Source organism: Nyctereutes procyonoides, unplaced genomic scaffold (assembly GCF_905146905.1).
Source record: "Nyctereutes procyonoides isolate TBG_1078 unplaced genomic scaffold, NYPRO_anot_genome, whole genome shotgun sequence".
In the NCBI taxonomy this organism is placed as follows: domain Eukaryota; kingdom Metazoa; phylum Chordata; class Mammalia; order Carnivora; family Canidae; genus Nyctereutes; species Nyctereutes procyonoides.
Window position 1 is genome coordinate 47,619,801 of NW_026575131.1, and position 17,414 is coordinate 47,637,214.

Below are 17,414 nucleotides of genomic sequence, written 5' to 3' on the forward strand. Positions count from 1 at the left end.
AAATTTAAATTGATTTGGAGATATTTTGTCCCACCAGCTGGTACGTGAAATCCTTATGACATAAAGGTGAGTGTGGTCTGACTCTGAAGCCTTTGAGGCAATGACATAGAGAAAGGAACTCAGGATCAAAGTTAATATCACTCTTTGTAATTTACATCTTTGTATTTCTGCATCATATTTCACATACATTCAAAAGTTCATTCTTCTCAGTGCTATCCTCTCCCGCTTTCTCAAGATTCCCTTCAACAAAGAAGATGAAATCATAAATGCATCTCTGTGTGTACATGTGAGTGAGCTTGTTTGAAAGAAAATATACGCAGACACACACATACCCAAGATACAACCATTATCCTCAAATGTTTTCTTTGAGGTAAAAAAGGAAGTTCCATAAATTTATTCATTCCCCACAATGTCCATATGAATTTGTTTGTTATTTTATTATTTTTTAAAGATTTTATTTATTTATTCATGAGAGACACACACACACAGAGAGAGAGAGAGGCACAGACATAGGCAGAGGGAGAAAGCAGGCTCCATGCAGGGAGTCCAACATGGGACTCAATCCCGGGTCTCCAGGATCACACCCTAGGCTGAAGGCCTAGGCTAAATCACTGAGCCACCCAGGCTGCCCTGAAGTTATGTTTAGAATCCCACATTACCTTCAGAAAATGATACTCAGGATGCTTGAATTTTAATAATTCCCTAACAAACCAGTTAAACCTTATATATAGTCTTAAATCAAGCACGAAAAGAAACTTGCAATATGTACTTTTCATTTTTGTGTAGATACATTAATTAACCACAGCATACCCTTTACATAGGCAGGTTATTGTGTATTACTATACTCCAATGATTTCACTCAGTGGAAAAAATCTAATGGTGCGTGGGTACCGGTAGGATCTAGAACACAGATAACTGATTCTCACTTAAGAAGGGTGAGAGATACTGTGGGACCCAGGAAATTTAACAAAAATCCCCTACCCCTGGACAAGCAGAGCAGGACTAACTCTATTTTGTGCTACACCTGCCACCTCCTGTATCACCCCCACACGACCTGCTTATTGCTTAAGGCGCTGCCCCACGCTAGTCAAGTCGCTGGGCACACCCTAATCGGAAATCGGCTCATAACAATGTAACCCTGCCTTGTGTCCGCCAAAATTGCGCGCCAATTCTGACCAAAGTAATAGGCCAGCTCAAATGGATACTATAGGGTAAGATGTAATTCAATTGGCCACATGCGGGTGGACCGACATGACTGTGCAACTTTCTGCCTATCCCATTGGCCACTGGCCCCTATAAAGCTGCTCCGCCTCTTAGTCTCGGGGTCCAAGTCCCTGCTCCGCTGTGTCGGGTATACTTGGACCCAAGCTCAAGCTTGTAAATAAACCCTGGTGCGCTTGCATCGGTGTGGGCTGGTTGGTGGTTTCTCGGATTCACAATCTTGGGCACAACAATACCACTTAAAATGGGGAAGAACTGAGGGGGGCACTTGGCGGGATGAGCACTGGTTGTTATGCTATATGTTGGCAAATTGAACTCCAATTAAAAAAAAGTAAAATAATAGTTAAAGGGAATAGAAGGGAAGGGAGAAGAAATGGGTGGGAAATATCAGAAAGGGAGACAGAACATAAAGACTCCTAACTTTGGGAAACGAACTAGGGGTGGTGGAAGGGGAGGAGGGCGGGCGGTGGGGGTGAATGGGTGATGGCCACTGAGGGGGGCACTTGACAGGATGACCACTGGGTGTTATTCTGTATGTTGGCAAATTGAACACCAATAAAAAATAAATTTATTATAAAAAATAATAAAAGTAGATTAAAAATGGATGTATGAACAATGGAATTATATTTAAGTAAATCACATGATAAACAAGTTTTTCAATAAATATAAGATTAATCTACATATGGAAATGTAGTAGTAAGAACTCATATCAGGGGCAGCCCAGGTGGCTCAGCGGTTTAGCACCACCTTCACTCCAGGCCATGATCCTGGAGACCCAGGACGAGTCCCACATCAGGCTCCCTGCATGAAGCCTGCTTCTCCCTCTGCCCCTTTCTCTCTCTCTCTGTTTCTCATGAACAAATAAATCTTAAAAAAAAAAGAAAAACAACTCATATCGGCTGAGGACAGAAGAGCACTACAGCCACACACAACATCATGGTTGAGCCTTAGAAACACCAGGATGAGCACTGGGTGTTATGCTATATTTTGGCAAATTGAACTACAATAAAAAAATACAAAAAAATAATTTACTTCTTCTTTGCCAATTTGAATGCCTTTTATTTCTTTTTGTGTCTGATTGCCCTACCACCCAGCAATTGCACTGCTGGGGATTTACCCCAAAGATACAGATGTAATGAAACGCCGGGACACCTGCACCCTGATGTTTATAGCAGCAATGTCCACAATAGCCAAACTGTGGCAGGAGCCTCGGTGTCCATCGAAAGATGAATGGATAAAGAAGATGTGGTTTATGTATACAATGGAATATTCCTCAGCCATTAGAAACGACAAATACCCACCATTTGCTTCGACATAGATGGAACTGGAGGGTATTATGCTCAGTGAAATAAGTCAATTGGAGAAGGACAAACATTATATGGTCTCATTCATTCGGGAATATAAAAAATAGTGAAAGGGAATAAAGGGGAAAGGAGAAAAAAATAAGTGGGAAATATCAGAAAGGGAGACAGAACATGAGAGACTCCTAACTCTGGGAAACGAACTAGGGGTGGTGGAAGGGGAGGTGGGCGGGGGGGGGGGAGTGGGGGTGACTGGGTGGCGGGCACTGAGGTGGGCACTTGACGGGATGAGCATTGGGTGTTATTCTATATGTTGGCAAATTGAACACCAATAAAAAATAAATTTATCAAAAAAAAAGAAGATGTGGTTTATGTATACAATGGAATATTACTCAACCATTAGAAACGACAAATACCCATCATTTGCTTCGACGTGGATAGAACTGGAGGGTATTATGCTGAATGAAATAAGTCAATCGGAGAAGGACAAACATCATATGGTCTCATTCATTTGGGGAATATAAAAAATAGTGAAAGGGAATAAAGGGGAAAGGAGAAAAAGTGAGTGGGAAATATCAGAAAGGGAGACAGAACATGAGAGACTCCTAACTCTGGGAAACAAAGTAGGGGTGGTGGAAGGGGAGGTGGGCAGGGGTTGGGGGTGACTAGGTGATGGGCACTGAGGTGGGCACTTGACGGGATGAGCACTGGGTATTATTCTATATGTTGGCAAATTGAACATCAATAAAAAATAAATTAAAAAAATAATTTAAAAAACTATCAGTTTCTTAAAAAAACAAACCACCAAGTAGAGATTCACACCTGACTCCAGATCCATGAGACCCAGCAGATCAGAAATGCTACCCAGCATATAATTCCATTTGATTGTAAAGATATTATGATATCCCATTTGACAAGGACAGCCTGTTACATAGCAAGACCTGACACAGTAATCCACACAAACAGATCTTAGGCAATTAGAACATGAGCTGCTTTTTATTTGTGGCATATATTCTGAGATTAAGGAGAGCAGTTATGATTCTTGTTATTCAAGCTTATATCCTATGACTTTATGAACAAGTGACTATATATATGGGCTCCCTCGCAGGACACTCTGGAAATTTTAAGGACATGCACATTTGTGCAGAAGAAATGGTGATCCTGAACTACAGGAATGTCAGGACATCCAGTCCTCATGTGAAATGTCCTCTGATCATAACTCAGTGATAAAACATACAAGACGTAAGCAATCCTTCACCTTAATGAATCTTCTGGGCTTCAATAAATAGATGCATGGCCTGCAAAAGAAATATTTTGGATAGTAATAAAATGGGTAATTTGAAATGTTGCACCTTCTTAAATATTTTATTTTTTAAATATTTTTGTAGTTCTTAACTATTTTTTTAGTTCTTAAATATTTTATTTTTTAAATTCCAGCAAGTTATAGTTGTATGGGTTAGTTCCAGGTGTACAATATAGTGATTCAGCAACCCTATACACTACTCAGTACTCAACCGTATAAGTGTACCCTTAATCCACATCACCCAATTTACCCTTCCCCCATCTACCTCCCCTCTGGCAATCATTGCTTTGTTCTCCATATTGAAGAATCTGTTTTTTTCTTTGTCTCTTTTCTATTTGTTTTGTTTCTTAAATTCCACATATGAATGAAATCATATGGTATTTTTCTTTCTCTGACTAACTAATTTCACTTAGCATTATATCCTCTAAGTCCATCCGTGTTGTAAATGGCTACATCAAAATAAACATTTTGGCACAGCAAAAGAAACAGTCAACCATACAAAAAGGCAGCCCACTTAATGGGAGAAGATATTTTCAAATGATATATCCAATAAGGGGTTAAAAATCCAACATACAAAAATAACTTATACATATTAGTACTAAAATAATTAATAATAATTACAGTAAAAAGTGGTCAGAAGACATGGACAGACATTTCTCCAAAGAAGATATATACAGATGGCCAAAAGACACAGGAAAAGATGTTCAACAGCACTCACCACCAGGGAAATGCAAATCAAAATCACAATTAGGTATCACCTCACACCTGTCAAAATAGCTAAAATCAACAACATAGGAAACAACAGATGTTGGAGAGGATGTGGAGAAAGGGGAATCCTCTTGCTCTGTTGGTGGGAATGAAAATTGGTACAGCCACTCAGAAAACAGTGTGTAAGTTCCACACAAAAAAATAAAAATAAAAAGATCCTGTGATCCAGGGATCCCATTACTGAGTATTTACTTCAGAAAATGCATCCTCATATTTGCGATCCTCTCTGACATGAAGAACATATCAAGTCAATCTATTTATTCATATGTGTCTTTCCATGTAGACTCCTTTGGGACATGTAGGTTTGCTAATCAGTGCTTTCTAGTGGCTATGGTAGGCATTCTGGACACCTAGATGAATACTAGAATAAAACAAGAAGACTATTTTTAAAGCATAGTAGCATGTTTGAAGAGAAAGTGCCTGACATGAAGCTTTTGATTTCTGAGGCATCTATTTCAAGGACAACCATGCTGAATAAACATCATTAGATATGGGACACTATTACCAGTGAAGCACTCAGGCTGCCTCCATTTATGAAGTACCTCTTCAGAAAGCTCTGGGCAACCTTGATACTGAACCAGTAGTGACTTTCACTCTTATGTTTTAAAACTGGTCAATAAAGAGTGAACCTAGGAATGCCTAGCCACTCTACACATAGGCCCCAATAAAGGCAGGGCCCCCTGTTCCAGGTTTTCTTTCTCTTGTTCTGAATCTTAACCTCTGCACTTTCTATCTCTGTCATCCAGCCTCTGTGACTAATACACCTGCTTTTGTTAGAATTCTCTGATGGGTATTGCTGAGGTGTGTCTTGCATCAGAATAAGAATCCAAGGGTTGGAGCAGCCTCAGCTGAGGTTCTGGTCAGGCAAGACTCCGGGGCAATGTCAACAAACACATGGGGAAAGGGGAATGCTCACACTTTCCAAGCTGTATCCCTGTCAGTTGCCTGAGATGTAAAGGGAACTATGCTAGAGTTCACATTATCAGAAAAAGGAGTAACAGTAGAGATGTAAAAATATTGACAGACTCTAGGTAAAAACAGAGGTTTTGTATTCTCCTTTACAATAAAGTTATGTGAAGAGCTTAGAGGTCAATGTAGTATCTTCCATATGAAGAATACAACTCATGATTATTCTTTTGCTAAATCTAGGGAAAATTTACTTGGCATAGTTTAAGTCATTTGAAATGACATTATTTTTAAGAAATTCAATTTGACCCATGTAAGATACAGAAAATTCCAGGCATTTGAGATCCAAGTTTGGGGAAAACATTGGAACTTATGAAAACAGACAGAGTGGAATGCTGTCTATACATAAGACAGAGCAGAAGATTAATAAGTGAGTTACTTAAATGTGTGGCAATGTTGAATTCAAACACATGGAAATTCTAGGAAATAAACCGAAGGTGTATGTTCTAGTTCCCTAGTCTGATCTAAGAATAGTAGTTCCCAGTTCTGAGGCTGTGAGCCCTGCAATCATGAACAGGTCCTCAGCTACAGGATGACTGGTCCTTACATCACTGGAACCCCTACAACTCAGACCCCTCTTTATATCTCTGTTCCTCAGGCTATAGATGAAGGGGTTCAACATGGGTATGACCACTGTGTACATCACCGAGGCTACAGCACTTGAAAGGGAGCTTTTGGGAGCAGCAGAGCTAAGGTACAGGATTGTACAATATAATAAGAACACAATGGAGAGGTGAGATGCACAGGGGGAAAATGCTTTATACCTGCCCTGGGATGATGAGATCCCAAGTATGGAGGAAACTATCTTAGAGTAAAAATAAAGGATCCCAGTGAGGGGACACCCCCCAGCAGCACAGCTGTTAAATACATCACCATGTAATTAAGAAAGGTCAGAATAGGCAAATTGAACCACTTGTTTGACATCACAGAAAAAGTTGGACATTTCCAACCTCTCTACAGAAGGACCACAACACCATTAAGCTTTGTAATAAGGAATTCAGGATAGTTATCATCCAGACCACCAGAACCAACAGTACACAGTAGGTGGGTTTCATGATGACCATGCAGGGGGTGGCAAATGGCCACAAAATGGTCATAAGCCAAGTTCAAAAAGGGTGTTGCCTGTGTTCTCCTCTAGGATTTTGATGGAATCTTGTCTCACATTTAGATTGTTCATCCATTTTGAGTTTATCTTTGTGTATGGTGCAAGAGAATGGTCTAGTTTCATTCTTCTGCATGTGGATGTCCAATTTTCCCAGCACCATTTATTGAAGAGACTGTCTTTCTTCCAGTGGATAGTCTTTCCTCCTTTATCAAATATTAGTTGACCATAAAGTTGAGGGTCCACTTCTGGATTCTCTATTCTGTTCTATTGATCAATGTGTCTGTTTTTGTGCCAGTACCACACTGTCTTGATGACCAGAGCTTTGTAGTACAACCTGAAATCTGGCATTGTGATGCCCCCAGATATGGTTTTCTTTTTTAATATTCCCCTGGCTATTCGAGGTCTTTTCTGATTCCACACAAATCTTAAGATGATTTGTTCCAACTCTCTGAAGAAAGTCCATGGTATTTTGATAGGGATTGTATTAAATGTGTAAATTGCCCTGGGTAACATTGACATTTTCACAATATTAATTCTGCCAATCCATGAGCATGGAATATTTTTCCATCTCTTTGTGTCTTCCTCAATTTCTTTCAGAAGTGTTCTATAGTTTTTAGGGTATAGATCCTTTACCTCTTTGGTTAGGTTTATTCCTAGGTTTCTTATGCTTTTGGGTGCAATTGTAAATGGGATTGACTCCTTAATTTCTCTTTCTTCAGTCTCATTGTTCGTGTATAGAAATGCCACTGATTTCTGGGCATTGGTTTTGTATCCTGCTACACTGCCGAATTGCTGTATGAGTTCTAGCAATCTTGGGGCATTGAAATGCCGGAACACCTGCACCCCAATGTTTATAGCAGCAATGTCCACAATAGCCAAATGTGGAAGGAGCCTTGGTGTTCATCGAAAGATGAATGGATAAAGAAGATGTGGCCTATGTATACAATGGAATATTACTCAGCCATTAGAAATGACAAATATCCACCATTTGCTTCGATGTGGAGGGACCTGGAGGGTATTATGCTGAGTGAAATAAGTCAATCGGAAAAGGACTAACATTATATGGTCTCATTCATTTGGGGAAATTAAAAATTAGTGAAAGGGAAAAGAGAGAAAATGAGTGAAAATATCAGTGAGGGTGACAAAACATGAGAGACACCTAACTCTGGGAGACGAACAAGGGGTAGTGGAAAGGGAGGTGGGCAGAGTGTTGGGGTGACTGGGTGATGGGCAATGAGGGGGGCACTTGGTGGAATGAGCACTGGGTGTTATGCTATATGTTGACAAATTGAACTCCAATAAAAAAATTAAAAAAAATGTCTCCTCCAGCTCATTTCTGAATATGGCCAAGGGCTGCAGCAGAGGAGATATTTATAGCTCCTTCTGTTTGCAGTCTGTGTTTCCTATCCCTGCTCACTACACACATTTCCCATTATTACTCTAACCCTTGGGCACCTTTCCTCATGGGAACTTATTTGGACAGAATGAAATTTTTTCCTGTAGATTCTCTGTTCCCAAGAGACCAGCTTAGAATTCAGATGCATCCAATGTTTACTACTCCTCCCTGCACTTGATTGGCTTCCAGAACTTTAACAGTGAACACTTCCACAACCCTGAGTGAATTTTTTTTCCAAATCTAAGACTGAGGAATCTGTCTTGACCATGTCCCTGGGTCTGCAAACCATTGACTTGTGGTGGGAGCACAACTCCTGATAGCTCTAGAAAATCAATCTTTCTTCTCCAACAAGAAAAGTATTTCATTGCTGTAAAATGATGGGTACAATAATCCTTGGATTCATAATTCTTTTGACAAGGCAATTAGGAGTCTATACTGTTTTTAATACACCTTAAAAGTTGACATTTAGTCCTTCACTTATAAAACATTTGGTACTATAAGAGATCTATTTAGACCTTTTAATGCACTATGGGCTGAGCTTTGAATATTATAAGATTGTCTCACTTATTTTTGCAATAGCCATTCTATGAGGACCGTAAAATTATAAGCATCATTCCACATTTGTAGAAATGTGACTTGGAAGCATTGAGTATTTGACCCAGAAGTATGAACTGGGTCATTATGAACCAATATGTTTTGACTGGAATGCAACAAATAGGCCAGTGGTTCTCAACCAGGGAAGATTCTGCCTCCAGAGGACACTTGAAAACATCTGGAGAAATTTTTGATTGTCATAGCTTGGGAAGTGCTACTACTAATTTGGCATGTCTAGGGTGACCCAAAGAGTCTGCATCTGTAACTAGCTCCCATGCATGGATGTTGCCTGTCTTGGTATGTGATACTTTTACGTGGAAAGGCTGTGGTCCAGTGTCAGCATCAGGTGTGTTCTTCTTCTCCCAGAATCCCCTCACCCACCTCAGATCTGATTTTAGGTGGTCATACAATTTACAGGTGTCTCTTTTTCCTGATGACAGGCAAAGAACCTTGCAAGTCTTTGTTCCCCTATCTGTAAACTGAAGAAACTCCATCTAAGGATTCAGTCTGAGAACTAGTAAATTTTATAGTTCACAGGAAATTCTGTGGCACAGAGTAGGTGCTTCATCTATAGGGACTATTGTGACCATCTAAGTTCCACATTTCCTCTGCTCATAACGACACCAAAAAAAGTTTCTTTTAGGACAGGAAGTAAGTCCAGGTTTCCTCTGCCTCTGAGACAGTTTTCTTTTTTTTTTTTTTTCTGAGACAGTTTTCTAGGTGGGTTGGGAATGCAGTGGGTGTCACTGGAAGCATCCTGCACAGCTGGGAAGCCAGGTGTTCACTCATACACTCTCACATTCATCCCCAGGAGAAGTCTCTGGCTGAGAAGATCTCCTGGTGTACTGAACATGCTGTGTTGTGATAGAGGGTATGTGGGTCAGTTGTTCCTCTTACTCTCTTTAATGTGTCAATATTGAGTATTGTTTGCAGCAATTTTGGACTTGAGATTCTTAGTGAGATCCCTGGACTTCCCCAAAGGTACTCTCAACCATTAATTACTGTCAAAAGTGGTACTTTGGGGGAAAAAGATGTAAGAAAACTCCTATTTCACCATTTGGGGAAACATTTTTTTTTTCATTAGGAAAACACGTGTTTTCCTAGAAGCTCAGCTAACAGACTTCAGCTTGCATAGATTTGGGCAAATTTGTGCAACATGGGATGTGAGACAGAATGATGGCCTTCCAAAAATGTCTGCATCCCAATCCTCAGAACCTGCTAATATATTAGATTATAAGAGAAAAGGAATTATAGTTATTAAAAGACTTACTATTTCTAGTCACCCAACTTCAAAATAGAGGTTATCTATATGAAGCCAGTGAAATCACAAGCATCCTTGAATGGAGGCAGCAATAAGAGGCCAAGAGATGAGACACAGGAAAGACTCAGCCAGGCACTGTAGGCATTGAAGATGGAGGGCAGGAGCGGGACAAGGGATTAGGGTGGTCTTTAGAAAAGACTCCTAGTGGGTAACCCCTTAAAGTCTCTAGGAAGGAATACAGCCCTGCAGACAACTTTTTATTTCAGAGACTCATTTTGAACTTCTGATCTGCAGAACTTTGTATTTTTTTTAAGCCACTAAGTCTGTGATTGGTGGTTACAAGAGCAACAGCCAAGGCACATGATCACCCATATTTTGGTGTTTTAATCTGAGTATATTGCCACCCCTATCAAATCAGTGTCCTGTCACTAGGAATAGTACAGAATCCATATTAGCAAGGTAACCTAACCTCTGTTCATGATTAAAATGTGCAATAAACTTTTGTTTATCAAAATTTTGTGAAATGCCTAAGCCTAAATTGGTATCAAGATAGGAGTATAGAAAAACACAAATCCTACAAGGAAAAAAATGTTATATTATAAAAATGGAATCAAAACCAATGAGGAAATTGAGGTTTTGGTAATAAACGGTGCTTGGAGAATTTGTTCTTAGTTAGAAGGAAAATAACATTAAATTTCTATCTTAATGCCTAGAACTTGTTGGCATAAAGTGAGTGAACTTGTGGAAAATGAAATGACTAAAATGAACTTGTAGAAAAAATATAAATAGCAGTGATTTCTAAAAGACCAATTATATTAATCCTCTGAACATAAAACAGACATCAGGAAAAGATCTGAGAACAATAATAAATGGATTCCAGTGTGAGAAAGCCTATATGTCCAACAATAAAGAATACTTAAAAATAACTGAATTTTCCCAAAACCATTTATTGAAGAGACTGTCCTTTTTCCATTGGATATTCTTTCCTGCTTTGTTGAAGATGAGTTAAACATAGAGTTGAGGGTCCATTTCTGGGTTCTCTATTCTGTTCCTTGGATCTATGCATCTTTCTGTGTGCTAGGATCATCCTGTCTTGATGATCAAAGCTTTGTAATACAATTTGAAGTCCAGCATTGTGATGCCATCAGCTTTTCTTTCACTTTTTCAACATTCCTATGTCTATTCAGTGTCTTTTCTGGTTTCCTACAAAGTTTAGAATTATTTCTTCAAGCTCTGTGAAAAAAAGCTGATGGTATTTTGACAGGGATTGCATTGAATGTGTAGATTGCTCTAGGCAGCTTAGACATTTTAACAATATTTGTTCTTCCATTCCATGAGTATGGAAAGTTTTTCCCATTTCTTTGTATCTTCCTCAATTTCTTTCATGAGTGTTCTATAGTTTTCTGAATATAGATCCTTTACCTCTTTGGTTAGGTTTATTCCTAGATATCTTATGGCTTTGGTGCAATTATAAATGGGATTGACTCCTTCATTTATTTTTCTTCTGTCTCATCTTAGTGTATAGAAATGCAACTTATTTCTGTGCATTGATTTTATATCCTGCCATTTTGCTGAATTCTTGTATGAGTCTTAACAATTTTGGGGGTGGATGCATTCCTAGACCGGTATAAGCTACCAAAACTGAAACAGGAAGAAATAGATTGGAACAGACCCTTAACCAGGAAGGAAATTGAAACAGTACTCAAAACTCTCCCCACACACAGAAATCCAGGTCCAGATGGCTTCCCAGGGGAATTCTACCAAACATTTAAAGAATTAATACCTATTCTTCTGTAGTTGTCTCAAAAACTAGAAATAGAAGGAAAACTTCCAAACTCTTTCTATGAGGCCAGCATTACCTTGACCCCAAAACCAGACAAAAAAAAAAAAGAAACACCCAAAAGGAGAATTACAGACGAATATCTCTCACAAACATGGATGCCAAAATTCTCACCAAGATACTAGCCAATAAGATCCAATAATACATTGAAAGAATTGTTTGCCACAACCAACTGGGATATACTGGGCTGTCAATGTGGTTCAATATCAATCAATGTGATACACTACATTAATAAAAGAAAGAACAAGAACCATATGATCCTCTCAATAGATGCATAAAAAGCATTTGACAAAGTACAGCATCCCTGCTCGATTAAAACTTTTCATAATGTAAAGACAGAGATTACAAACCTCAATATCATAAAAGCCATATATGAAAAACCCACAGCTAATATGGCCAAGTTTTTCAAAAACTGAGAGCTTTTCCCCCAAGGTCAGGACGTGACAGCGATGTCTATTCTTGCCACTCTTGCTCAACATAGTATTAGAAATCTTGCCTCAGCAGTCTGACAACAAAAAGAAACAAACACATCCAAATTAGCAAAGAAGACAAAAATCTCAGTCTTTGTAGATGATATGATACTCTATTCGGAAAACCCAAAAGATAGTCTTTTTTTCTGACATCTGGGGGCTTATGTCCTGCCTGCCACTTGCCCATGATGTTGACAAATGTATGTGGTTAATTGTCTTATTATAGGACCTTTTGCATAAGTTATTTCTGCAAGGGGTGCAAAGAAGAATATCAGTGTGCCAACCTAAGCTGAAAAACAGCATCTCAGTGCTATTTTATGTTAGCTCTATTGACTCCATATTTTCTTTTTGGAGACCCTGGCCCTGACTACCTATCTCACGAACTCTTAACACCAGGATCTGCACATCAACATCACTGGGGACTTGTTAGAAAAGCAGAATCACAGAGCCACCAGGACCAGTGATCAGATTCTGCATTTGTAGTGGGATCCATGTGGATTCACAGGCACATTGATGCTGGTTCAGGTGGGTTTCTCACCTTTCATGGTTGACATTTGTGACAGGATAGAATTTGGGGAGTGCTTTCCATTGTATTATACATGTTCAACAATATAACTTCACACATTACCAGACATCTCCAGGGGCAAATTCATTTCCGGTTGAGAACCACTGTCTCAGAGCTTGAGAACTAGAAGCATCCTGACACTGAAGGCCCATCACAAACTTGGATATTAAATGTGGAAAAATCACAAGACTGCACCAAGCACCACATCAACAATGTAGATTGGAGTTCATAAATGTACTTCCTCAGGAGAAGATGTTTATAGAATTAAATCAAACAATCCATATGAGATGTGAAGCTCATTTTATAATATATGAAAAGATCTAAACACATCTGTTATAATAAATAGCTATTTTATGGCAAAGGAAGAAGTAACAGCACCTAACTTGTATAAAGTAAGAAATACCTAATGGTAACAGCAAATCGTTATTGAAGCTAATGTGTGTAGTGACCAAGGTTTATTACCAGAAAAATCTATTTCTCTGCTTTATTGAAAAGAAGAATAGACCCTGTTTGGAGATAGCAGGGCTAGTTCCCCACCACAAGTTAATGCTTTGAAGATAAAGAGACCTAATCCAGGTGAGTCCTCATTCTTAGACTTGGAGAACATTATAACTCAGAGCTGAGATAAGGTGCTAGGATTTCACACATCAAGATGAGAGTAAAGTCAAAGGAAAAGGGTAAGAAAAAAAAACCCTAAAACTGGATTGATTTGACCTCTCACCTAGTCTTTTGGGAACTGGGATTCATTAGGAAAATATCCTTTCTGTCCAGATGAATTTTCCACTTGGGAATCATGTGCTTAGAGGTTGGAGTCACAAGAGGAAAATCTGTCTAATGAGCAGACACAGGGAGCTGTAAATACCTCCTCGTCTCTAATCCCTCTACCCCTGTAATCTTGGACAGGAAGGGCCATGCTTCTTGTCTGTTTGTTCTGAGTCCCAATTCTGGCTGGGGACTGATGCTTCACTCCTTCCTGCTCCCCCCACTGAGGACAGAGCTTGAGTCCCTATCATCTGCCATCCAGGGAGGAAGTCAGACTTCCACAAAGTAACCTTCCTGTCAGACACTCCAGCCAGGTGAGTCCAACACCCCCAGAGGACTGTGGATGGCAGTGTCAGAGAGAATGGAAGCCAAGAGCATGGATCCATCATCACCTGAGAGCCAATTCAACTTAGCCCAGAACCAGTGATCACTGCGTTTGTTATTTGGCTTGATTAAATAATTAATTTATTCAGTGCTAATGTCAATTTCAGAGAGTGGCTGATGCTCATACTTTGAAGGTCTTTCATATTCTTTACCATTAAATTGCTATTATAGCAATGTTAGAAAAGTAAGTTGAGATTGTTAAACTCAATGTGTGGTTTTAATTGGGTGTCATTTTGTCCCCCTGGGGGTCACTGATCACTGTCTGGAGCCAGCTTTGCCTGTCATACTGGAGAGGGGTGGGTGTAGGCCAGATATTCTCTAAACATCCTACAATGCACAGGACATACCCCACCCTACCGCAGACTCTGACCAGAATGTCCTTGGTGCAGAGACAGAGAAATCCTCATAAATCCCAAGGGGACACAATACAGGGACCAGGACTCAGTTAAGAGAGGCCATTAAGAAGGGGATCTGGGTTCAATTCCCAGGATGCCTTTGCAACAGGATGAACACAGTGGGAGAGGCAGTGTGGACAGGGAAGTTCCTGTGCCATGAGGTTCCAGAGGAAGCAGAGAGGCCACTTCCCTCCTCAGTATGTCTGACAATGTCTCTCCTCAGTCTCCCTCCTGCTAATTCCCTTGCAGCACTGGCTGTGCTTCTTTGACTTGAACATTGGAAACAAGTACCTTCCTCGGGCCATTCCCTCTATCGGGCACACACTCCCCCATAATCTTTGATCTACTTCCCTCTGTTGCTTGAAGTCTGTGTTGCAATGTCACCTTGGTTAACAGAATTGGCCTAAATACCATGCTCTGTTCTCTGCTTTATCCCTGTTTTCTTTTTCTTCATACCTCCTACCGCTATCTGAAATGCTATTTAATTTTCTTATTTGTTAATTATTCTTTCTCTATCATTGAGTGATAGGAAATTTTGTTCTTTAGCACCCTATACTCTTTGCCTAGACAATGCCTAAGGCATGGCAACACTCAATTATATTTCTGAAATTTGGAATAATTTTTTAATTAAAACTGTAGAATACATGGCCTTTTGGAAAAAAGGGGATTGGAAGAAAATTTCCATCACTATGCTGATACAAGGGATGCCTTGCAGGGGACTATATCCATGCACAGCATATTAAAATGAATTTCTAGACTACAAAATATTAAGAGTAGCACTTCAGATCTGTGAGTAATGCAAGTTTATATAAAAATTAGTCATGCTATTTGCTTCTTTTCTTGAAGTCATCTCCACCACATGGGGCCAGGCAATGATACAGAAATTTCAGAGTTTCTTCTTCTGGGATTGTCAGAGGAACCAGAACTGCAGCCCCTCCTATTTGGGCTCTTCCTCTCCATGTACCTGATCACTATCTTTGGAAACCTGCTCATCATCCTGGCTGTCAGCTGTGACCCCCACCTCCACACCCCCATGTACTTCTTCCTCACCAACCTGTCCTTGGTAGACATCTGTTTCACCTCCACCACTGTCCCCAAGATGCTTCAGAATATCCAGACTCAGAGCAAAGTCATCACCTATGCAGGTTGTGTCACACAGATTTATTTTTTTATACTCTTTGCTGTCTCAGACTTCTTTGTCCTGAGTGTGATGGCCTATGACCGGTTTGTGGCCATCTGTTATCCCCTGCACTACACAGTCATCATGAACTCCCGACTTTGTGGACTTCTGGTTCTGGTGTCTTGGATCATGTGTATCCTGAACTCCTTGTTACAGAGTTTGATGATGTTGCGGCTTTCCTTCTGTACACACTTCCAAATCCCGCACTTTTTTTGTGAACTCAATCAGATGATCCAACTAGCCTGTTCTGACACCTTTCTTAATAACGTGGTGATGTATTTTGCAGCTGTCTTGTTGGGTGGGGGTCCTTTTGCTGGGATCCTTTACTCTTATTCTAAGATTGTTTCCACCATATGTGGAATATCATCAGCCCTGGGCAAGTATAAAGCATTTTCTACCTGTGCATCTCACCTCTCAGTTGTCTCCTTATTTTATTGTACAATCCTAGGTGTGTACCTTAGCTCTGCTGCTCCTCAGAGCTCTCACTCAAGTGCAGTGGCCTCGGTGATGTACACAGTGGTCACACCCATGTTGAACCCGTTCATCTATAGCCTGAGGAACAGAGACATAAAGAAGGCTTTAAGAGCATTCTTAGTAAAGGAGACACTACATGGCCAATTGTCATAGGACTGAACAAGTCCCCAAGATTGCTTAATATCAGTTCTTGAGCATAATTTTATTAGATAAATGTTTGTATTCAATTCCTAATGCTCTGTAAAGTGACTACATTGGTGTTTTAACACACATTTGTGCTCTTATAATTTGAGAAATCAGAAGCCTGAAATGGTTCTCGTTGGGGTAAAAAAATGTTTGCAGGGCTTGGTTCATCCTCAAAGCTACAGGGAAGAATCTATTTACTTTTCTATTCCAAGCTTATAAAATAGTGCAAAAAATAACCTTCTTATCTTTAACAAATGCTTCACAATGAGGGACCAAATGAAAGCTCTTAATTACACAAGTATGAAATTCCTAATAGTTTGGCAAATGTGTCATGAAGCGGAGGTATGTCTTTCTCAAGGTTTATGTCAACAAAGTTAGTTCTCCTTGTTGAAAAGGAAAACAGCAGTATTCTGTTGGTGGCAGGGTTGTATGCTCACCACAGTCGACATTTTGGAGATCTGAGAGATCTAATCCAAAAGGATTGCTCAGTCCTAGACTCTGTGGAAAAGTTAAAGTCAGGGTTGGGATATGGTGCTGAGAGGTCCAAACTCTGGGAACAGCAGAGATCCCAAGGAATTAGTAATAAATCTGGATTCACTTGGTTATAACCTGGTCTTTTGAGACACAATCTCCGGAAAAACTTTCCTTTGTGTCCACCAGTGTCCCACAGGGAAATCATGTGCTTAGAGGTTGGAGGAGCAGGAGGGAAACATGCCTCATGAATAGACAGCGAAGCTCTGAATATCTCCTGTGTGGCAGCCCCTCTGCCTGTGCCAGTCATGAGCTGGATAGGACCTAGCAGTTGCCTCTGGAGTCCTAAGCTTGTGTGGGGACAGAGTTTAATCATCATCATTGCCACCCAGGAGGAATTCAGACTGTTACACAGAGACTTCCTCAGAGTTCCCATGCAGGTGAGTCTGAGCCCAGCAGGTCCTGCAGAAAAGGGTCAGAGATTATTCAAGCCAGGTGCATTTACCTGAGGTCAGCTGACAGCCACCAGCCTAGCCCAGAACCTAGAGATCTCTATGCTCATTTGCTTACCTGATGAAATAATGGATTCACTGATGATATTAAAGAAAGAAGTGGACATAGAGCTAGCAGCACATGGGTAATTGTTGACAATAAAGTGAGGAGCTAAAGTACTTCCAGTAAAAGTAGAACACAATCAGTGAGTTTTGCAATTAAAGGGAATAGGAATATTAGGGATGGAGGGATGACCAGTGAAGTCAGGGCATTTCTTTTT

At 40.0% G+C, this 17,414-nt stretch overlaps 1 protein-coding gene across 1 annotated transcript; it reads left to right on the forward strand.

The window, feature by feature from the left end:
* Positions 1–15,289: 15,289 nt before the first annotated feature.
* Positions 15,290–16,138, forward strand: LOC129522182 (olfactory receptor 7A5-like). Its single transcript, XM_055344323.1, has 2 exons — positions 15,290–15,644; positions 15,930–16,138. The coding sequence occupies exons 1-2, from the start codon at positions 15,290–15,292 to the stop codon at positions 16,136–16,138; spliced, it is 564 nt and encodes a 187-aa protein (XP_055200298.1).
* The last annotated feature ends 1,276 nt before the right edge of the window (positions 16,139–17,414 follow it).

Excerpts from the sequence above, each read along its gene's own strand:
- LOC129522182 (XM_055344323.1), top strand. The coding sequence starts at position 15,290 with ATGTACCTGATCACTATCTTTGGAAACCTGCTCATCATCCTGGCTGTC. Across the intron at positions 15,645-15,929 it reads TCTGGTGTCTTGGATCATGT|TTGTCTCCTTATTTTATTGT; the intron begins GTATCCTGAACT and ends CTCACCTCTCAG.